Source organism: Myxocyprinus asiaticus, chromosome 48 (genome assembly GCF_019703515.2).
Source record: "Myxocyprinus asiaticus isolate MX2 ecotype Aquarium Trade chromosome 48, UBuf_Myxa_2, whole genome shotgun sequence".
Classification (NCBI taxonomy): domain Eukaryota; kingdom Metazoa; phylum Chordata; class Actinopteri; order Cypriniformes; family Catostomidae; genus Myxocyprinus; species Myxocyprinus asiaticus.
In genome coordinates, this window is record NC_059391.1 from 10608738 (window position 1) to 10632500 (window position 23763).

Genomic DNA, 23763 nt, shown 5'->3' on the forward strand with positions numbered 1-23763 from the left:
GCCATATTCTACGTTATGATTTCTCCCATTCATATGTTTACAATTGACTTGTCTCTCTATAATATCTGTAACTTGAGAGTAGTTTCTTCTAACTGAACTTTACGGTCAGTGGAACACAGATCTTTGGAATACATAAGAATGACACTGCTACAGTTAGGCCAAACACAGCAAACTTATCTTCCACACCCTAAAGTGACTGACAGCATGGGGTTGAGGGTCACAAATCTACATAACCCCAAGATAAATTAAGAATCCTTTAAAAAAGGGCATCAAGTACTCATAATCCATTCTTACATTTGATTAACTTTCTCTGCACCACAGAGTCTATAATTTACTGTGTCAGAAGGCATGAATAATCACAGAGAGGGAACCTGAAGTGAAGGTGGGATGATAATACACTATGCATCTCCTCACCTCCAATCGGTGAATGAGTTTCTTTTTGATGGCGTTTTGAGCAGCTGCGTTGGTGGCGACCCGTAACCCTTCAGCAGCCTCGCGCAGTCTCTGCTGCTGGTCTTCATTTTCGGGGTATGCGGCAGCCCCCTACACAGGTACAAGTCAGTCACAGTTACTGGTTTAAAATGTGTTATTGATTTTATAGCAGTCCTCATATTTACTGTGAACATTTAACATTAGCTTGTCATCAGTATTTTTGTCTCTGAATGGTATACTAGCTAAATATATACTGTGCCGTATGCTGTATACAGCACAATATATCTTATATATTTCATTTGCTACATTGTTGTCACATGACCTCACTACATTGCATGTTTAATTCAGCAAGGGGCATCCATTTATCATCTTGGAAATAAATATGGTTGCTTTATATATTTAAATAATAATTAATAAAATATACATTTTGATTGATTTAATAATTAAATCTTAATTCTTATTGACCAATTAAATAATGAGTCAAGGATATTGTATGCTTAAGTAAGTTTCAAACAATAAAGTATGAAGTGCCATAGTTCCATTTTACCTCCTTACTTGATGGTTAAACTGGAAGTGAATGATAATTCTCAGAGTACAGGGTTATTACAGATACATTTTAGACAGTGCGAGCTATGTCACAGCTAGCAGAACTCTCAGCTATACCCTGCTGCGCACAGTCTCCAAGGTTCTGTCACAGTGTCTCTGCATAATAGTGCGTTTGATAGTGCACATGCCACTGAAGAACTGCAGAAGATGCTGGAACATTGCAGGTAATCTACACTGTCATTAGCCCATCTAATCCCACCGAACCATTTAATTTTACAGAGTTGTCAATTGTAAATGACAATACAAACTTTTTTATTTTTCGCATGAGTGGTGCAAATAGTCACATGCTATTTAATTCCACTGTGCTCCTCTAAACATTATGTCTATATGGTGCATACACCATAAAAGGAAGCAAATATGTCCTGTCATAATACACATACAATTATATATATATATATATATATATATATATATATATATATATATATATATATATATATATATATATACACATACATACATACATACATTTCTTTCCTTTTGTGTTTCATATCACTAAATTATATATATATGGTATATAACACAAAAACCAAAAAACATGGCATTACCATGGTACATATCCAAAAAATGTGGTATTACCATAGTGCAGGGGTCGGGAACCTTTTTTCACTAAGAAGCCAATTTTTAAATTTTTGGTTGATGCATTTTTTCGAAAGAGCCATAGCACAAATGAATAATTTACTATTTTCAAAAACAACGTTTTTCAATAAAATAAAATGCTTATATTGCCCATGGACTACTAAAAAAAATATGCAAACATTAATAGGTAACGTTGCAATATGGAACTGAGTACACGTGTTTGTGCGAGTCTCCATAAAATTACTTCATTTTACAATTGTTCATGAAAAATGTAACTTCCCTTTTGGGCTGGGAGATATGTAAAAAATATTTTAACGATAATCGCATTTAAAATATCGCAATATCCGATTATCCCCATGCCAAGGGTCGGTGTATAATTTTACTTTATTGATTTTGCTTTAAAAATTAAATTAATTTATTGAAGTTTTATTGAAAAACTTAAAGGACATTTCTAAATTCAAACTGCACTTTGAACTAAACAAAAAAGCAATTAAAATAACAAAGTGATCAAAAAATCTTATATATAACCATTTACCATCTCCATTTGCCATCATGCAAGCATCTGGCAACGACAACAGGTGAAAAATAACTAATAGTCTACAAATTAAGAACTAAAGACAATTATAAATGTAAAGATAATTATAATAATCATCATAATAAATAAGCCTAATAAATTCCCTTGTGTTCCCAAAAAATGCTGCCAAATGTGTGTTCTTATCGAATGTTTTTGTATTGCGCTTTGGTAATACAGTTGATGCTGCCTAAAGAAAAGAAAAGAAAACTCAATTTTAGGTTCAAGGTGAATGCGTCTAGTTTTACTTTATGATTTAGTCACTTTCGTCTTTAATACAAAGATACCTGTATATATTACTGAACCTGCAGAGTTGCGTTCACAATGCTTAAGATCAAACTGCTCCATGGAAATAAAGCAAACTAAACTCACAGCACTTCACGAGATGATCGGAGATCATTTGCAGCATTCTCATAGACTACATTATTCTTGCAAACAGTTTTCAATTGAATGAAACAGAGAAAAGGAGTGATAACTCTTTACATGCGCTTGTTCCACGAGACAGTGTCCCGCTGCACGCCTCTGAACAAACAGCGAATCAGACACAAGCATTGACGGCTTTTCTTTTGCCTGTTCTTAAAAATATAATAAAGTGTGTTTCTTCAAGCACATGTCTTTTTGACTAACAGCATTTCTTGTCATGTGTCACTCCGAGACGTCTTACAGGTCACCCACCTGTTCCGGGTAGATAAGCAAAATTACTCGTGCATGAAATACCTGCATTTGAACGAGGAGCTAGCGAACTGGATTGAGCCTCGTTGCATTTGGTGTGTGGCGGGTGCTATTTCACACCCTGGGCGCACATAAAATATAACAAATGTTCATAAAATCGCTCATAGAAAATGCTCTTAACCACTAAGATCAATAGTCATTGGGAAATGAGGCCCAGAACTCTATGAATCTGCGTGTCTTCGAGAAGTGCTTTCATTGCACTCGTGAACAGCAGAGCTCACCCATCTCAAATCAGACATGCATTGGCGGCTTTTCTTTCATCTGTTCTTCAAAATATAATCACATGATTTTTAACAAAGAGCCACTTGTGGCTTGCGAGCCATAGGTTCCCGACCCCTGCCATAGTGCCATGTTAAAAAAACATGGCATTACCATGGTGCCATGTCCAAAAACATGGTATTACCATGTCCAAAAAACATGGTATTACCATGGTATATATCCAAAAAGCATGGCCTTACCATGGTGCACTATCTAAATATAATGGTATTACCATGGTGCCATGTCCAAAAAAATATAGTATTATCATGGCACATATCCCAAAAACATCATATCTCAATGGAGCCATGTCAAAAACATGGAATTACCATGGCACATGTCCAAAACATGGTATTACCATGGTGCCATGACAAAACAAACAAACTAACAAAAACCACATAGAAGTAACATGGCAAAAAAAAAAAAAAAACTATTACCATTTTACATGACAAAAACACAAACACACACACAAACATTATCATGGTTTATATAGTATGTTAACAAAAAAAAGTCAAAATGCAATTCATAGCAGCAATTCAAGCAGCTTTTCAAAAAGGTATTACAATGGTGCATGTTCAAAAATGTGGTACTTTTTTATCTCTGTTCTCTTGTTAGTTTTCATACCTTTGCAGCCTCCACCATTCTGGCAGTGGCATCTGCCAATAGCTTGGCAGCAGCAAGCAGTTTCTTGGAATTATCCACATCGATTTCAGCCTCGGCATCGGAGCGCATCGCATTCACCAAGTCAGAGGTGGCCTGGGCCAGAACCCGTGCCTGTCGTACCATTTCACCTGTAGACGCACACACAACCGACCATCACATACAGTATCTGCACTTAAACATTATTCAAACACCATAATATCATGTTGTGTGGGCAGACGTTACATTTCTCCAGAAACATCTAACGACATATTCTTGGCTCCACTGTCCTTGACTGTCCAAATGGGGGAAAAAAACCCATAACCATTCCATGTTTCTTTGATCTGTGTAAATCTGGCACAGTTGTAGTTGTTCTCTTTGAAAATCAATCACTCTGCATTCTCTTCATATCCCTTCAGGAACCCAAGCACTCAAATAGTCGTGTACCCGTGTGACCTGCAGTACATCATCGATCCAGGGGCCTTTTAAAACTGTGCCTACACGTTTTCCATAAATAGGATCTGTATTTCCCAAACACCAACGTAGATCCAGAAATACAAGCGTTGATGAGATTATCAAGGGTGTGTGTATGGGATGTTTCACCAATGTAAATGTAGGATGCATTCAGAGTGAAAATAGAACGTTTGTTAAAGGTGAAGTGCAGGGATCCAGACTAAAAAAATGACTTCGGAGCCATTGGCTCCTAAACTGAAATATTAAGGAGACAAATGGCTGTTTTTAGTCGCCAAATCACAGAATTGCTCGATTAAGATTGCAGTTCAAAAACAAGATAGAAAGCCGAAGGAAGACAGCTGATAACCCATTAATCTGAGGTTTAATAAACAGAATATATTGTTGAGAAGATAAGTTTGCATTGCCTTTTGTCTCATAAATGTTCACACCCCTTTCATATTTTATACAAATATAAGAGATAAAATATTTTTTATTTAATACTGCCCTTCAGAATCTACATTACAGATAATTACATAAAGTATAGTATGCATATAGTAGTGTGTTGTCTTCTTGAGCATCTATGAATGTTTGCACCTTGTGTAATAGTTGTGTACAAGTTCCTCAATTGTCCTAAGTGACAAAAGCTTGATCTCATATATATATATATATATATATATATATATATATATATATACACACATACACATACACACATACATACATACAACAAAACGTGTAAAAATCAGCATGTGCTCTAAAGATGTATTCAATAATACAAGATGATATCTGACGAAACCACATATGAACGCACACAACTCGACTGTCGCCAATGGCGACTAGATGTTAAATTATTGTCACAATCAATTATTTTTGGTCGCATTTGCGACCATTTTAGTCGCAGTCTGGAGCCCTGAAGTGTGTAATTTCTGTAAAACTAGCATTAACATGTTAACATTAACCAATTACAAAGATATACATTTTTTCTTTGGAACAACATGCACAGTTGTATCGTGCACATCAAGATCAGTAAACGGTCAATTTTGATAAAAAAAAAAAAGGGGTGAACATCTCTAAATCTTTGATGCTGATTTGTTGGCTCAAGTAGTAGTGTGTGTTTTATTGAGCAGTTGTAACCAACCCCTTAGTACCTTAATACCATGTGTTTTCTTTTAAAAAGTTTTAAGCCAGGGCGCGGGTGATTGAGTCCAGATTTGGTACTCTGTTGCAGATTTGTATGACAACCTTGCGAGCGTAGAATCTTTTGAAGATTCTTTATACTCACGGCCAGAGCATAACAAACATCTTCAGTTTTGAAAACAGCTAAAAATGTGGTTGACACTACAGACAAAATAACTTTTGAGGACCTCAATGAGACAAAATAAACTGGAAGGAAAATTCTACCAGAAAACCAACAGCACTTGAGATGAGATACAAAGGCTGAGCAATGTTCAATAGCTAGATATTTGAATTGAGCTTTTTTTTCCAGAGCACTTCAGTCGCAACATTAGTTTTGACTGTGGGTCGCTATAAGTAGGGCCGCGGGCGGGCGAGATGTTAGCGCACTGTGGGAGCTCCAAAATGAGGGCAGGAACACACAGGAAACTTGTTCGTAACGTATTCCAATGGAAAAGCAAATCCAATTGTGTTATAGCACAGATACTGTACGGGTTCTTTATGCTTTGTTTGGACGATGCTACTTAAAGATATTAAAGCTCTCTTGTGTTTTACTGTATGCTTATTTGAATTACATTTCCATTTATGAAATAAATTATCAGTAGTCTGGAACAGTTCTACATCCTATGGTATATCCCATCTTAATTCTCATCTAGTAGACCTGAAATACCTAGTGGTGCTTGCCAATACAATAAAATGGGTAGGAAAACTTGCATTGAAAGAGGGACATGAGACAATATCTAGGGACAAGAATATCAGAAACTTGGCTGTGGACTCTTTTGACTAGCAAACCCTTCTAACACCATCAAAACAGACAAGCATAACCAGCTTAGCCAAGCTCGGAGACTAGCTAACAGCTTTCTTTTTTTTTTTTCAGAAGGGAACACCATAGCAACACCCCGGCAAGTGTCGAGTTTTGCACAGGCAAGCACCACATTAATTTTCTTCTCAAAAATTAAACATCTAGTTCCCTTTAATGTTGTGCAATATAATGGATGTAAAGTCTCAGTACAGGTTAAATTGTATCTGCAGTCTAACCTGCATCCCCCATCGAGGTGAAAATACTCTCCGTCACTGTCATGATGGTGTCAGTGGCCTGGTCGTAGCGTCCGATTGGCTCTCCGCAGCTGGCGTAGTGCCGCACATGCTGGAGTAGGTCGCTAAGGGCCTGGCTGACCGCGCCAGCCGCCATGTTCACCTGACGGAGGAGCTCGCCTTCCTCTGAGGCGGCGTGACACGCCTTCACACACCCTTCCACAGAGCGCTCCACCAAACGCCCGGCCTCCACCAGCTGATCCTGACAGACTGGGGAGGAGATGGTGGGACTCACCACCTACCACAATCACACACACACCGAAATAGATTGAAAAAACTGTGTTTTCAGAATAGCAACAGATTATTTCTGGCTTCAGGTGAAAGATCTTATTGAAAAAAATTACACGGATTGAAAAACAATCAAGGCATTTATAGAAAACTAATCAAAATGAACAGCTGTATTATAAAAATAAACATCGTGATACAATGTAAACTTATTTAAAATAAGCTTGTTATATTGAATTTTTTTTTTACTTGTCCGATATTTGGTATATTTAAGTAATCACAATTGCCCAGTAACTTTAACTTTTGCCCTATTAGTGTTGTAACAAAGCTGACGTTTTAATATATGGTTTGAATTAGTGTCGCAAGCCAGACTTTTGATGGTAAAAAGTTTGCCAGTTCAATATCTTTCCTTGTTTGGCCATATTGTCTCGCAAGCCAGATTTTTAACGGTATAAAGTCAAGAGTCTTTATATATCGGCCAATAAATTTGGCTGATTAGTTCCGCAAGCCAGACTTTTGACAGTACACTGATGAGCCAAAACATTATGACCACCTGCCTAAAATGCTGTTGGTCCACCACGTGCCACCAAAACAGCGCCGACCTGCCGAGGCATGGACTCTACAAGACCCCTGAAGGTGTCCTGTGGCATCTGGCACCAAGACATTAGCAGCAGATCCTTCAAATCCTGTAAGTTGCGAGGCGGAGCCACCGTGGATCAGACTTCTTGGTCCAACACATTACACAGATGCTCAGTTGGTGAGATCTGGGGAATATGGAGGCCAGGGCAACACATTGAACTCTTCATTATGTCAAATTGACATTCACATGAATGTCTGGACCCAGGGTTTCCCAGCAGAACATTGCCCAGAGCATCATACTCCCTCCACTGGCTTGACGTCTTCCCACAGTGCATCCTGGTGCCATCACTTCCTCAGGTAAACAGCGCACACATACACGGCCGTCCACGTGATGTAAAAGAAAACGAGACTCATCGGACCAGGCGACCTTCTTTCACTGCTCCAAGGTCCAGTTCCCACGCTTGCGTGACCATTGTAGGTGCTTTCGACCACAGGAAGGGTCATCATGGGCACTCTGATCGGTCTGTGGCTACACTGCCCCATACGCAGCAGTGTGCGATGCACTATGTGTTGTGACACATTCCTCCTGTAACCATCATTAACATTTTCTGTGACTTGTGCCACAGTAGACCTTCTGTTGGTTCGGACCAGACCGTATAGCCTTTGTTGCCTTCGTGCATCGATGAGCCTTGGGCGCCCAACACTCTGTCGCCAGTTTGTGGTTTGTCCCTCTTCGGATCACTGTCGGTAGGTACTCACCACTGCTGACAGGGAGATCCCCATAAGCCTTGCCGTTTCAGAGATGCTCTGACCCAGTCATCTGGCCATAACAATTTGGCCCATGTCAAAGTTGCTCAGGTCTTTACTCCTGCATCCATCACGTTGACAACAAGAACGGATTAATCGCTTACCATCTAATCTACACAGACCCTGACATGTGCCTTTGTTAGGAGATGATCAATGTTATTTGCTTCACCTGTGCGTGGTCATAATATTTTGGCTCAGTGTATAAAGTCTGGAATTGTAATATTTTAATCTGCTGATAACTTTTGCCATTTCGCCAATTAGTGTCCCAAGCCAGAATTTTGTCAATATAATGTCTAGAGATTTAATATAACGATCAATAACTTTTGTCATTTTGATGATTAGTGTCGCTTGCCAGACTTTTGATGGTATTAAGTCTGGAGTTCTAATATATCGGCTGATAACTTTGTCATTTGGCTGATTAGTGTCACAAGCCAGACTTTTGACTGAATAAAGTCTGGAATTTTGATATATTGGACGATAGCTTTTGTCATTTGGCTGATAAGCGTCAACGTAATAAAGTCTGCCGTTTTAATATACAATATTGGTCGATAACTTTTCCCATTTGGCAAATTAGTGTCACAAACCAGACTGTATATTCTTAATTCTAATCAACAACCGGCTACCTAAATGTGAAGTGGTTGTCTGACAGACATGTAAAGCAACCTACAGAATGTTTCTTACATGCCGTTACCTTTTTAGGATTTTAATGCAACTAATCTTGCAAACTTCCACAATTTTAATAATGGGATGACCAAACATAAAGAGCTGTTTTGTAAAAAGTAAATATGAGTAAATATTTAAGTGAATACAATGAAAAAAATAGTTAATTTAATTAAGCAATTTTATGAATGTCTCATTTACCATCATTAAATTATGGTATCACATGCTGTATATATTGGTATTATTTCGACAATTAACCACCCCGCTCTCTAAAAATTGGCACTGACCACTGAAAAACCTATATCGGTTGACCACGGTATCAGATAATTGGTAGACAGATAATTGGTAGACAGATGTATTTCCATTACATTCTTTAAAAAGTTGTCAGTAGTACATTTAAATGATCAGTAATGTGTTTGAGCTTGAAAGCGTACCTTTGTGCAGGCCACCAGCTGTGAGGTGGAAAGCGCGCACTGTGTAGCGGCAGTAATGACCCGGTTCTGGAGCGCCGTGTCCTCGGCCACCTGTGCCACGTTTTTGGCCTTGAGCACTAGCATGGCTGCGGCATTAGCAGCTGCTTTGGCCAGGTTCATCATAATGTCCTGGAACATATTCGTCACCAAAGCAACACATTGTCAGGGAACCTGGCCCAGGCTAATGAATGAAATATATGCAAGGATAGAGTGTAACAGAATAAAATAAGGGGCAATAAAACGCTCACGTAGGCTAACTGACCATAACAGCATCAGCTGAATCTTACTGTGTTTATGTGAGCTAAAACCGCTCTGCCAGGGCATAGTGAAAGACAGAGAATGTGACTGGCTGAGAGATTTGACATTAATCAGTCTCTGATTACCAGTTTTATGGAGTAATGCTTAATTTGTTTTCAAAATAGTTTAGCTTTTCCCAGTTTATAGCTGTGTTTTCCAGTAACTAGCAATGTAGCGTGACAAAATGCTATATCGCTGGCTTTAATGTCATATTGTATTGCAAACACCGCTTTTAATCAAACAAACTTTCCTAAATGGCCCTCTCTTTCACAGATTTGGAAAATTTGATTCTTGTGAATTGGTTAGTTTGGATTCAAAACAATGATTCACCAATTCGAGTCCCTTCTTTATTTAATAGTGAAATATTTAGTTAAAAGTTGCTGTTCATCATTAAATTCATATTTATAATTACTGATATAATTATCAAGTGTAAATTATTATTATTAATAATTAGTGTATTTGAGTTTTTTTTTTTATCATTTAGCATAAATGTATGCTCAATTTTAATGTTGTTACTCTAAATTAGATTATTTATTTCAAAAATATGGCCCAGATTAAATAATAAATGATGATATCATTAAATTAAAATTAATAGTTATTTATAATAAAAATTAAAGAAAAAAGATATTGTCCCCTTAAATAGCAAAATAATTTGTTAGTAGCTTGTAGTTAACTACTTTTTCCTAAAATACTTTAAATTATAAAGAGCTTGTAGTTTGTAGCAAGCTACAGTTTCAAAGTAGCTTCCAGAAACTGTTGATTACTGATTAACAGAAATAAAATCTAGACAGACATGATGATCACTTTCGGTTTACATACGCACCTGGAATCTCTCGTCTGTTTCTCCTTCTCCCATCTGTTTCAGAAGGTCTCCACTGGCCTGGCCGATGCTGCCCGCTGCCGTCAACACCGTCTGTCTGGGCTGTAGGGTGAAATCAACACAAAGTAAACAAAGACCCTTATTCAACAACCAGCACATCTCTGTACTCAGAACATGCACAGTTAATCACATCCTGTCTATCAACTCTACACTCCACTACAATTACCCTGTCTAGCACAAGCCAAACAAGTAAACAGACTGTGACTGCACTCTGTAAACCAGAATGTAAAAACACATCTTAACGAGTTCATTATGAATCTGCCTGTAAACACCAGTGTGTTATTGACGGATTAGATGTGAAGGGGGCCATGGGGTTTGTGTGTTTGCATTTGTCACCTCTCCAGAAGCTGGTTCCACGGCTCTCAACAGGTCAGATACGGCCCCTGTGAGGGTCCGGGCAGCCCCCATGAGATTCTGGCCACTGCCCACCTCGTCCTCCATCAGAGCAGCCAGCAGCTTCACGCCCTTGGACATCTCCGTCAGGTTGGAAGAGATGGTGGTGATGGCACAGCCCACGGCGGTGTAATCTGTGTCCGTCGGGTCACCTGGAGAGAGGTGGAATTGGAAAGGGAGATGCAGATGAAGTGACCCAGAAGAAAAAAACAGCATACACCAGTCTTAGATTTTTTTTTTTCTTAGCTGGTCCTCCTGCCTGATCAGGCTGGTCTGGTTTACTGGTTTAATAGGCATTATGAGCAATTGTCAGCTGGTCAGACAGGGAGAACAGCTGGTTGACTAGGTAGGCAAGCTTAATCCAACTACTACAGGCAAACCATTTTCAGTTGGTAAAAATTGTTTATTTCAGGCGGGGAAAAACTAGAAGAGATTAACTTAACCTCTTTTTTTCTTCTTCTTAATTTTAAAGGAATAGTTCACCCAGAAATAAAAGTTCTTTCACCATTTACTCACGCTCATGCCATCCCAGATGTGTATGACTTACTTTTTTTTTTTCTGCAGAACACAAACAAAGATTTTAGAAGAATATCTCAGCAATGTAGGTCCATACAATGCAAGTGAATGGTGGCGAGAACTTTGAATCCATGAATCCAAACAACTACAGTGGTTAAATCCATGTCTTCAGAAGCAATATGATAGACATGTGTGAATAAGATACATCCAGAAACAGATCAATATTTAAGTCCTTTTTTTACTGTAAATCTCCACCTTTGACCAGCTTCGACCAGTAGGTGGCGATATGCACAAAGAATGCAAATCGTCAAAAAACAAAAGAGAAAGTGAAAGTGGAGATTTAAAGTAAAAAAGGACTTAAATATTGATCTGTTTCTCACCCACACCACTTGAGTCATATGGATTACTTTTCTGCTGCCTTTATGTGCTTTTTGGACCTTCAAAATTCTGGCTAACATTCACTTGAATTGTGAGGACCTACAGAGCTGAGATATTCTTCTAAATATCTTAATTTGTGTTCAGCAGCAGAAATTAAGTCATACACATCTGGGATGGCATGAGGGTGAGTAAATGATGAGAGAATTTTTAATTTTGGGAGAACTATTCCTTTAATTTGAACACATTTCAATGTATTTAACTTCCGTGATGTGCTGTATTTCAGAAAGAAACAGAATATTTAGCAGGATATAATGTAGGGTTTTCACCTGGCAGAAAATAAAATAAATGAAAAAATACCATTGATTTTTGGGGGGTGGGGGTCAAAGCCAGATAAAGTTCTTACATTTTTATAAAAGAATATGAAAACCAACATCCTTTTTCTTTAGAACAATGTGCACTCTTTGTTCAAAATAAAACCAGGCACATTTATTAAAGCAAGTAAATTGGGTCCATTTCGATTTCATGTCTTACAGCTCAATCCTATTTGCCTCCACTCAAATATGCAGCATATGCAATAAAATGGACAATTTTTAGTGATTTCATACAAATCCTAATACCAGACCTTCATTAGATCCATGCAACCCCCTCCCACCCAAAACACACACACACACACACACACACACGCACTCTCTCTCTCTAATGTATATTGTATATCGAGACACATCAGACTATCCTAACAAGCTCTTCAGGGCATGGGAACAGATGTAAAGCACAGACTGCAAAAAACAGTAAAGTTTGGATTCGGCTGATGGTTAACAGGCAAATTTCTGCACCATCAAACAGATGGCATTGGGAAGATTAAATCTGGCAAAAACCTGGTCTGGTCTGCATGGAATCTCTGCAGAACGAGGGAAGGAATACAAAAATCTTGCCAAGCAGTTCAGCTTCAGGACATCAAGCTTCAAAATCATTAAAGTAAATATTTATTAGAGCAAATAGAGAGTCTTATTATTTTTCTACCATGGGTCTCTTGTATAGACCCAATTAAAGTGGGTATTGCAACACATTTGGTATGTCATTTTTACACACTTATTGTTATTTATGTTTTAAGACATATTGTACTGTACTATTGAATGCATTTAGGTCGTTGAAATCACAAATAGTTCTATTGATAAAATCTCAATTGATTGTCATAGACATCATTGAAAATACTGGACAACAAATTGTGACTATTGCACCTCCTGCTTTTATCCTGAAAAATAGACCCTAGTAATTTTTGTCTCCTCTAGAGATTCATAAGAGATCTCAACAAAGTCTCAACCAGTGTTCAAACATTTCTCATCAATGTCTCAAATTACCTGAGCTCAATATCAACAATTGTCACATTTGTCTCTATTTACATTTCTTCTAAATAATTTTAGGATAAACATCAGAGAAAAAGTTGATACCTGCCATCTAAAAAAACTATTCACAATTCTTCTTCTCGGTGGTTACATACCGGCAGTGAGGTTCACCACGGATGCGGTCCCGGCTGTGATGGCATCCACTTGGGAGTGGATCTCATGTTTGGATTCATCAACCTTGTTCTGAACCCACACTCTGGATGCCTTTTCAAAGAAAAGAGAAAAAAGGAGTAATGTTTTCTTCACAAAGAACATCAACCTTTTTTCTTTGGCTTTCCTGTCTGCTAAGGAAAATCAATAATTTCTTAGCTCAGGTAAATTATCAATGACCATCTCTACACTTATAGTCAATAAAAGATCAATAAACATACAACAATGTTACAATCCATTACTATAATGCTGTAATAAACAACTTTATATACACTGGCAACCAAAAGTTTGGAATAATGTACAGATTTTGCTCTTATGGAAAGAAATTGGTACTTTTATTCACCAAAGTGGCATTCAGCTGATCACAATATTTAGTCAGGACGTTAATAACGTGAACAATTACTATTACAATTTGAATTCTTAAACTACTTCAAAAAGTTCTCATCAAAAAATCCTCCACGTGCAGCAATGACAGCTTTGCAGATCCTTGGCATTCTAGCTGTCAGTTTGTCCAGATACTAAGGTGACATTTCACCCCACACTTCCTGTAGCACTTGCCATAGATATGGCTGTCTTGTCGGGTACTTCTCACGCACCTTACAGTCTAGCTGATCCCACAAAAGCTCAATGGGGTTAAGATCCGTAACACTCTTTTCCAATTATCTGTTGTCCAATGTGTGTGTTTCTTTGCCCACTCTAACCTTTTCTTTTTGTTTTTCTGTTTCAAAAGTGGCTTTTTCTTTGCAATTCTTCCCATAAGGCCTGCACCCCTGAGTCTTCTCTTTACTGTTGTACATGAAACTGGTGTTGAGTGGGTAAAATTCAATGAAGCTGTCAGCTGAAGGCATGTGAGGCATCTATTTCTCAAACTAGAGACTCTGATGTACTTATACTCGTTTAGTTGTACATCTGGCCTTCCACATCTCTTTCTGTCCTTGTTAGAGCCAGTTGTCCTTTGTCTTTGAAGACTGTAGTGTACACCTTTGTATGAAATCTTCAGTTTTTTGGCAATTTCAAGCATTGTATAGCCTTTATTCCTCAAAGCAATGATTGACTGATGAGTTTCTAGAGAAAGCTGTTTCTTTTTTTTGTTGCCATTTTTGACCTAAAGACATGACATGTCTATTGCATACTGTGGCAACTCAAAAACAAACACTAAGACAATGTTAAGCTTCATTTAACGAACCAAACAGCTTTCAGCAGTGTTTGATATTATGGCAAGTGATTTTCTAGTACCAAATTAGCAATTTAGCATGATTACTCAAGGATAAGGTGTTGGAGTGATGGCTGCTGGAAATGGGGCATGTCCAGATTTGATCAAAAATGACTTATTTCAAATAGTGATGGTGCTGTTTTCTACATCAGTAATGTCCTGACTATACTTTTTGATCAGTTGAATGCCACTTTGGTGAATTAAAGTACCAATTTCCTTCTGAAACAGCAGAATCTGTACATTATTCCAAACTTTTGCCCGCCAGTGTAAATAACCATATTATAAAGCTTTTTTAAGACCTCTACCTGACTCAGTGTTGCTCATGGGATTTGAACTAACAGCCTTCTACTGCATAATACATCACACACAGAAACATCCAGTACTATACAGTAGATCTGTTCTTCTAACACCTTTACCCACTTAAAAAGACAAGCATGGAGTGTGTAGTTTTCAATACTAAAAAATCTCTTCTATGCTAATGTGCCAAATAAGATATTCATAGTTTGATTTGCACAATTCTGTTTGGTGCAACTTGTCGTGCAGAAATTACACAGTTCACCTTCAGGAAAAAGCTATTCTACTGTAATTTTACATCAGATTTTTTGGTCTTGGTTCTTACCATGTCTTGTCCCAGTGGTGGTAGATTATCCACCTCTCCCAGGTCAGCTTGTGCCTGCTGTACGGCCTGCATACTGGTGTTGATAGTGCCCATCAATGCTTGCTGGGCCAGACTCTAATGGCACAGGAATTAAGTAGTCATTTAGCAGATGCTGTTATCAAAAGTGACATTGCAGTTATTACAGGTACAATCCCCCTGGAGCAACCTGAGGTTAAGCATCTAACTCAAAGGCATAATAGCTCACAGACAATTTCTTACGGGCTTCGAACAACACACGGCTGACAAACATCACACGAGTCTTACAGTATGGATTTAAAACCACTGATGTCTATATAATGGCATGTTATTTAACATCATTTTCTGGGTTCAATACAAGTTTAGCTCAATCGACAACATCTGTCGCAGGCGACTGATTACCACAGACAATATTTTGGTCTCATCTCTCATGTTTGTAAAAGAAAAAAAAGTTGGCTTTTACAGTAATGTACTTACAAAAGAAATCTACGGGGCAAGGCATTGCAAACTGTATAGGCACAAGACTTAAAGGAATGTTCCTTGTTCAGTACATATCAAGCTCAATGGAAATGAATTGGGCAAGTCCATTAACATTAAAATACACACTGTTTCAAAAGTATTGCCACAAGACGTAAAATTTTACATGTTAACATGATTTCAGTGCAGTAAAATCACTTGCTAACCTTATACATCCAACTTTGTCAAGAGGACATAATGCTGGTAAACCCTGTAATTCCTGTAAGCGATTTTATTACACTAACATAACGTAAAACAGAGATTTTATCACACCAAAATCATGTTAGCACATATAATATTGACATCTTATGGCTATTCTTTTAAAATTGTTTATAATTTAGCATTTATGGACTGGCCCCATTCACTTCCATTGTAAGTGCCTTACCATAACCACAATTTTAGATTTTTTTAATAAACCAGGGCCGAATGGACATTATTTTCTGTGGTTACCAACAATATGCCACAAATGTTGTCAATTGAGTTCATGTTGAGACTAATGTGATAAATTTGCTTACTAAGCTTGTCTGTTTAAAGTTAAATACAATCTTTTAACTCATGTAATGACTACGCAATGCTGGTAAACCAGGTAACTTTCACACAGCTATGATTTAAACAGATTACAGCTCAAATAACACACTTTTAAAGAAAGATTAAAAGCAATAACTTTTCCATAGTAAGCGCATCACTGTCCACAAATTTTGCTTGTCAATATTAGTTCCTGTGGTAATCACAGCATGTAACAGATGCTGTTGATCAAGCTTAACTTGTTTTGAATCTGGAATATTCCTTTAAGAGTCCAATATATCTAGTCACCATAACCATCAGCTGCAAGCTCCCAATTATCCCAATTATCAAATGTGACAATCTAATTTACATTCTGCACAAACAAATCACAATGAAGATTTAAGTAACAGATGGAGCACTGAAAGCAAAACCTCTCTGCTGATAATGTGATCACTGATAGAAACATCTGTGCAGTTGCACATTCTCACCAGAGGGGGCATATGTCCTCTGTGCATCTGTCCCGTGGTTATCTGCTGCTGTGCCGAGGGCATGGTACCCATGTTAAATGTGTCAGGCCCCCCAATGGACCCCGATCGCATGATGCCAGGCAGTGCCACGGAGCCGTGCTCCACTCGACCCACCCGATTAAACTGCTGCTGGAGGATGGTGGACCTGCGAACATCACAATTCATGATTAGATGCTTTCAGGCAGAAGTGTTATACCCTAGTTCCCATGCCCTGAAGTGTTATCTAACTGAGGGGGCATGTGCTCCCTTATAGGGTTCCCACCTTTTTTTTTTTTTTTACCTATTACATAATGTTTTTTTTTTTTACCTATGACATTTCCAGGATCTTTCAAGGCATTTGGAATTGCTGGATCATTTTTATTTAAATCAGATTCACTAAGAAATCATTCAGACTAATTTGAAAACAGTTTTGACCTTAATCAAAAGACCGATTCGCTCACAAATCAGACATCACAATGGTTTGCGAGCAAATTATACTCCATGCAAGAGCAATATCTAATTGGAAAACAAGAAAAAAAAAAAAAAAAAAAAAAAAATTCTACAGAAATGTCCATGACTTTTAGGATTTTAGACATTTCCATGACTTTTTCAAGCCTGGAATTTTAAAAGTTTGATTTTAAAATTCCCTGACTGGTTTTCCATGACTGTGGAAACACTGACCCCTACAAATTTGGAATGCAACTTATAATAAGTAAATAAATAAACAAATAAATAAATACATTTATGTATCTTCTATTTAGTTGCATGATTATTGTACATAAAAAAAATTGCTGCAAAAAAATTCTTTTTCTGTATTTTTGTCTTGTTTTTCAGTTAAAATATCCAAACAACCTTAAAACAAGCTAGTTTTACTTGAGAAGAAAAATTGCATAAAAAAGCTATTTGCCAATGAGGTAAGAAAACTTAATTAAATTACCTTCCATAAAAAAAAGTCTTAATATTTTATGCAATTTTGCTCCTTCGGCAAATTGACCTTTTTTAAGGATGCATATCTACAGTATACATTCAATGAAAACTTAACCACTAGACTAACAAATCTCACAGTTCAATATCAGAACTACTAAACTGAATCATGACTGCTCTGTTTGTCCTTGCATGACCCCGCTGCTGTCAGGCTCCATATCCCCTTATATCTGTGAATAATGGTTGTTGATGTTGTGCTAATTACTGACAGCCATTAAAATCAGCTGAGTGATGCCTTCCTATTCAAACTAGCAAAACAGATGCTTCAGGCACTATTGCTTAATTACAGCTCATTGTAAAAGGCCTCAATTTTTGGATTATAGTGCTAGTAGTAACATGAGTAAATTGGCATGTGGACAGATGCAGACACTGATGCCCAGAGTTTCTGTCTCTGGAGGGCTCTGAGCAGAGAGAAGTGGGATGCAATCGCCAATAACAACCGCTTTCCAGGCAGCGCTTGAGAGGATGTGAGCCCATCTGTATATGTGATTCTGACAGAACCAGAGCCCATGCCTGGATAAAAAGCACACTGCTGGAAGAGCAGAGGAACATTAGCGCATGAATCTAATGATGAAGAACATGTCCCGGTGGTAATAAAATAAAAAAATTATATATGTAAGAAATTACATTTTGCATAATGAAAATGAAGCTTATAAAAAATTAAGCTCGATTTTTAGGGCTTTTTTTTTTTTTTTTTTTGCATTTGAGACATTATTTTCATGACAATTAAGCACATTACTCCACCCAAATTCTCCTAACTGAAATGCAAAAAAATAATAAAAAAAAAAATAATTATTTGTGAACTCTTTCAACAAATGTATTAAAAAGAACCGACTTGAAATGTTTCATTCACTAATCAAACACCACTATAGCTTGAAACCAGTGTTAGATAAGTAACAAAAAGTAATTCACTACAAATCACTAATTACCTATATTTTTTTCTAAAAAATGTAATCAGATTACAGAATACTTAATCGGAAAGTAATAACATTACGAATTACTTTACTTTTAAGTTATTTTCTACAACACCTCAGAGAAACACTTCTTTTTCTACTCAACAAATTCAAAATAATGTCTGTATTTTCTACTAGTTCACTGTTGCACACCCTTCAGCTGTCGCACGAACAAAAACAGATGTACATATGAAAATATGAATTCATATAATAAATGTATTATACATAAATAATATTTTAGAAATATGTATAACCCAAGTAATGTACTTAAAGGAATAGTTCACCCAAAAATGAAAATTCTCTCATTTTTCACTTACCCTGATGCCATCCCAGATGTGTATGACTGCCTTTCTTCAGAAGAACATAAATTACGTTTTTTAGAAAAATGTTGAAGCTCTGCAGGTTCTTAAAATGTAAGTAAACGGGTGCCATCAGTCTGCTGGCTATTTGACAGTCCAAAAGTCACATTTAGGCAGCATAAAATTAATCCACATGACTGCAGTCGATCAATTAATGTCTTCTGAAGCAAATCGACAGATTGGTGTAAGAAACAAATTGATAATTAAAATGTTTTTAACTTGAAATCGTTGCATTTGCTGTTTGAAATGAACTAACTCTCGCGTGATGTTCGTTCCTCTGTTGTGTACGAAGTGCGTGCTTGAGACTTCTCACGTGAATGCGCCATTTCGCTTACGTCACTAATGCATTGACAGGAAGCGATTTTTTAAAGTTAATAAAGTTATCTAAAAATTATAGATTTGTTTCTTACACCAACCTATCGATTTGTTTCAGAAGACATTAACTGATCGACTGGAGTCTTGTGGATTACTTTTATGCTGCCTAAATGTGACTTTTGGACAAACAAATAGAACGTTTTGCAAACAAACACAATCCGCTTCGCAAAGGAAAACTCGACTCTTGCAAATACAAAGGGCCATTTGAGAGAAAATGAAGAGTAGTTGTCCTGTACCACTGGCTTAAACAAATGCGCTGTGTTTTACAAATATAAAAAATGTGTTTCACATGAGCCTACATCATATTTCATAAATAAATACAATCTATTCTACAGATTCTACAGGACTGTCGAACAAATACAAAATCCGATGCGAACAAATACATACCACTTGTGAGTCACGTGACTTTTGGTACAATTCTTTCAACCACAGTCCTGATTTTCTGACAAATGGGCTGAGCCACCTCCCCTTTTAAACAGTAGATGGTGCAGTGCTGCCACATTTCAATCAGTTATGTCGTTACTACTTATTACATGGTAAAAACTACTTATTTTCTAGTAAAAATTTGATCCTTTCTGGTCATAACAAAATATGTCATGAATAACAATATTTTCTAGTAAAAAAAAAAAAAAAGATATTTTATATTTGTATATTCTTCCTGATCAGGTAAAAACGAGAAATGTTCTACTAATAACGAGATAAAAATGTCCTGTCCCTGTCGGTAGCATTCGTGGGCCAGGGCACCCCGTGATAGCGATCTCCCCGTCGGTAGCAATCTCCAGAGGGACCGCACCGGTTAACAGGGGGGTAGGGGAGGTAGAACCGATCCCCACGGGACCCCACTGAAGTGCGGGACCTGGTGCGTCCACATCGGTTGTACCGCCTTAAGGATGGCCCTGACAGGAGCTGTCTTATACAAAGGTGCTGAAATACAGAAACTTTCGGCAATATATCCAGGACTTTGTCTCATCAACACGAAAATAATGTGAAAATGCTGGCAAACATGGAAATTGCATGTCATCTTGTCTACACACGTATTAAAGTTATTGAACATTTATTTAATAAGGGAAACAATTATGACTTTGGGAAGAACAGGTTTCAGAAGTATTGATGCTCAGCTTCTTAGGGATTTATTAAAGTGGCCCGAGATAAATGCATTTAGTGTGACACTCAAATTTGTCATTATAGTGGGCTCTTTTTTTATCAAACCGCAGAATGAAGACTTTAAGACATTACAGAAACTACAGATTAATTTTTTGTTACAGCATAATTTTCTGTAAAGTTGCTTTGAAACGTTGTGTGTTGTGAAAAGTGCTATACACATAAAAATGACTCAACTCTGCAGTAACCACACTCCTTTGGTTGAAAACAGATGCACACAGATATACAACGATGGGCCTCAGCATTGTATTAAACTACATATCTCCATTTTAAAACACTTTATTCATTCATTGATCTTCTGGTTTCAGGTCTAAGCACTGTGTTTCGTACAATAATGTAGCCTACAATGTAAGATGATCTTTAAAGCATAAATAGCAATGTTACCGGGAAACAGCCTTAGGCAGAAAGCTATTAAAATTTCTTTACGGATAAAAGCGAGGATAAAGTATAAATAGATCAGTTAAATTAACTATGCTATGATGACTACAAACACCATTCCTGTAGGTCGTTTTTATCTCATTATTAGTAGAAAATGTATCGTTTTTACCTGATCAGAAAAAAAAATATAAGGATAAAATATATTTTTTACTAGAAAATATTTTTATTCATGACATATTTTGTTATGAGACAAAATATGTTTTGTGCAGAGAGGATCTAATTTTTACTAGAAAATAAGTTGTTTTTACCATGTAATATGTAGTAACAACATAACTGAGTGAAATGTGGCAGCACTGCGCCATCAACTTTTTTGGACGTGGCTCAGCCCATTTGTCAGAAAATCATTGATGCATTTGTGAGAAAATCAGGACTGCGGTTGAGAAAATTGTGCTAAAATTCACGTGACTCACAAGTGGTATGTATTTTTTCACATCGGATTTTGTATTTGTTCGACAATCCTGTAGAACAGATTGTATTTATTTGTGAAATATGATGTAGGCTCATATGAAACACATTGGTAAGCACTACTCTTCATTTTCTCTCAAATGGCCCTTTGTATTTACAAATCGCTTTCTGTTTGTTTGAGACTCCACAAGTCTGGTTCATCCTTGGGAGCATTTTCCAAATGCCTGAAGGTACCACATTCATCTGTACAAACAACAGTACGCAAATATAAACACCATGGGACCAAGCAGCCATCATACCGCTCAGGAAGGAGATGCATTCTGTCTCCTAGAGATGAACGTAGTTTGGTGCGAAAAGTGCAAATCAATCCCAGAACAACAGCAATGGACCTTGTGAAGATGCTGGAGGAAACAGGTAGACAAGTATCTATATCCACAGTAAAACGATTCCTATATCAACATAACCTGAAAGGCTGCTCAGCAAGGAAGAAGCCATAAAAAAGCCAGACTACAATTTACAAGTGCACATGGTGACAAAGATATTACTTTTTGGAGAAATGTCCTCTGGCTGATAAAACAAAAATGGAACTGTTTGGCCATAATGACCATTGCTATGTTTGGAGGAAAAAGGGTGAGGCTTGCAAGCTGAAGAACACCATCCCAACCGTGAAGCATTGGGGTTGCAGCATCATGTTGTGGGGGTGCTTTGCTGCAGGAGGGACTGGTGCACATCACAAAATAGATGTCATCATGAGGAAGGAAAATTATGTGGATATATTGAAGACATCAGTCAAGAAGTTAACACTCAGTCGAAATTGGGTCTTCCAAATGGACAATGACCTCAAGCATACCTCCAAAGTTGTGGCAAAATGGCTTAAGGGCAACAAAGTCAAGGTATTGGAGTGGCCATCACAAAGCCCTGACCTCAATCCGATAGAAAATTTGTGGACAGAACTGAAAAAGCATATACGAGCAAGGAGGCCTACAAACCTGACACAGTTACACCAGTTCTGTCTGGAGGAATGGGCCAAAATTCCAGCAACTTATTGTGAGAAACTTGTGGAAGTCTACCCAAAACATTTGACAGTTTAAAGGCAATGCTACCAAATACTAACAAAGTGTATGTAAACTTCTGACCCACTGGGAATGTGATGAAAGAAATGAAAGCTGAAATAAATCATTCTCTCTACTATTATTCTGACATTTCACATTTTTAAAATAAAGTAGTGATCCTAACTGACCTAAGTCAGGGAATGTTTTCTATGATTAAATGTCGGGAATTGTGAAAAACTAAGTTTAATTATATTTGGCTAAGGTGTATGTAAACTTCTGACTTCAACTGTATATACTGTACATATATACTACCGATCAAAAGTTTTGAAACACTTGACTGAAATGTTTCCCATGATCTTAAAAATCTTTTGATCTGAAGGCGTATGCTTAAATGTTTGAAATTAGTTTTGTAGACAAAAATATAATTGTGCCACCATATTAATTTATTTCAATATTGTTTATAAAGCATCCCAGGGTGATACCTCAAGAAGTTGGTTGAGAAAATGTCAAGAGTTCATGTCTGCAAATTCTAGGCAAAGGGTGACTACTTTGAAGATGCTAAAATATAACACAGTTTTGATTTTTTTTAGATTTTTAGTCACAACATATTTCCCATAGTTCCATTTATGATATATATATATATATATATATATATATACACACACACACACACATATAAACTCAGCAAAAAAAGAAACGTCCTCTCACTTTCAACTGCTTTTATTTTCAGCAAACTTAACACGTGTAAATATTTGTATGAACATAAAAAGATTCAACAACTAAGAAATAAACTGAACAAGTTTCACAGACATGTGACTAACAGAAATGGAATAATGTGTCCCTGAACAAAGGGGGGGGGGGTTGATTTGATTTCAAAATCAAAAGTAACAGTCAGTATCTGGTGTGGCCACCATCTGCATTAAGTACTGCAGTGCATTTCTTCCTCATTGACTGCACCAGATTTGCCAGTTCTTGCTGTGAGATGTTACCCCACTCTTCCACCAAGGCACTTGCAAGTTCCCGGACATTTCTGGGGGGAATGGCCCAATAGGCGACGTTGTTGCCAGTGATGTCTGGTAAGGACCTGCCTTACAACAGGCCTACAAGCCCTCAGTCCAGCCTCTCTCAGCCTATTGCGGACAGTCTGAGCACTGTTGGAGGGATTGTGTGTTCCTGGTGTAACTCAGGCAGTTGTTGTTGCCATCCTGTACCTGTCCCGCAGGTGTGATATTCAGATGTATCGATCCTGTGCAGGTGTTGTTACATGTGGTTTGCCACTGCGAGGACGATCAGCTGTCCTTCTTGTCTCCCTGTAGCTCTGTCTTAGGTGTCTCACAGTACGGACATTGCAATTTATTGCCCTGGCC

The 23763-nt window shown here is 37.5% G+C and overlaps 1 protein-coding gene across 3 annotated transcripts in view; it reads right to left on the reverse strand.

Annotated features, from left to right (window-relative positions):
• The window catches only part of LOC127437404 (talin-2-like), a 229738-nt gene that overhangs the window by 84447 nt on the left and 121528 nt on the right, over positions 1-23763 (reverse strand). For all 3 annotated transcript variants that reach the window (XM_051692258.1, XM_051692259.1, XM_051692260.1), the window contains 9 exons: positions 16652-16835; positions 15129-15242; positions 13242-13350; positions 10793-11001; positions 10400-10498; positions 9241-9408; positions 6479-6773; positions 3800-3966; positions 415-543 (listed from right to left, as the gene is read on the reverse strand). In XM_051692258.1, the coding sequence (XP_051548218.1) occupies positions 415-543; positions 3800-3966; positions 6479-6773; positions 9241-9408; positions 10400-10498; positions 10793-11001; positions 13242-13350; positions 15129-15242; positions 16652-16835 (1474 nt within the window). The remainder of the gene's footprint in view (positions 1-414; positions 544-3799; positions 3967-6478; positions 6774-9240; positions 9409-10399; positions 10499-10792; positions 11002-13241; positions 13351-15128; positions 15243-16651; positions 16836-23763) is intronic.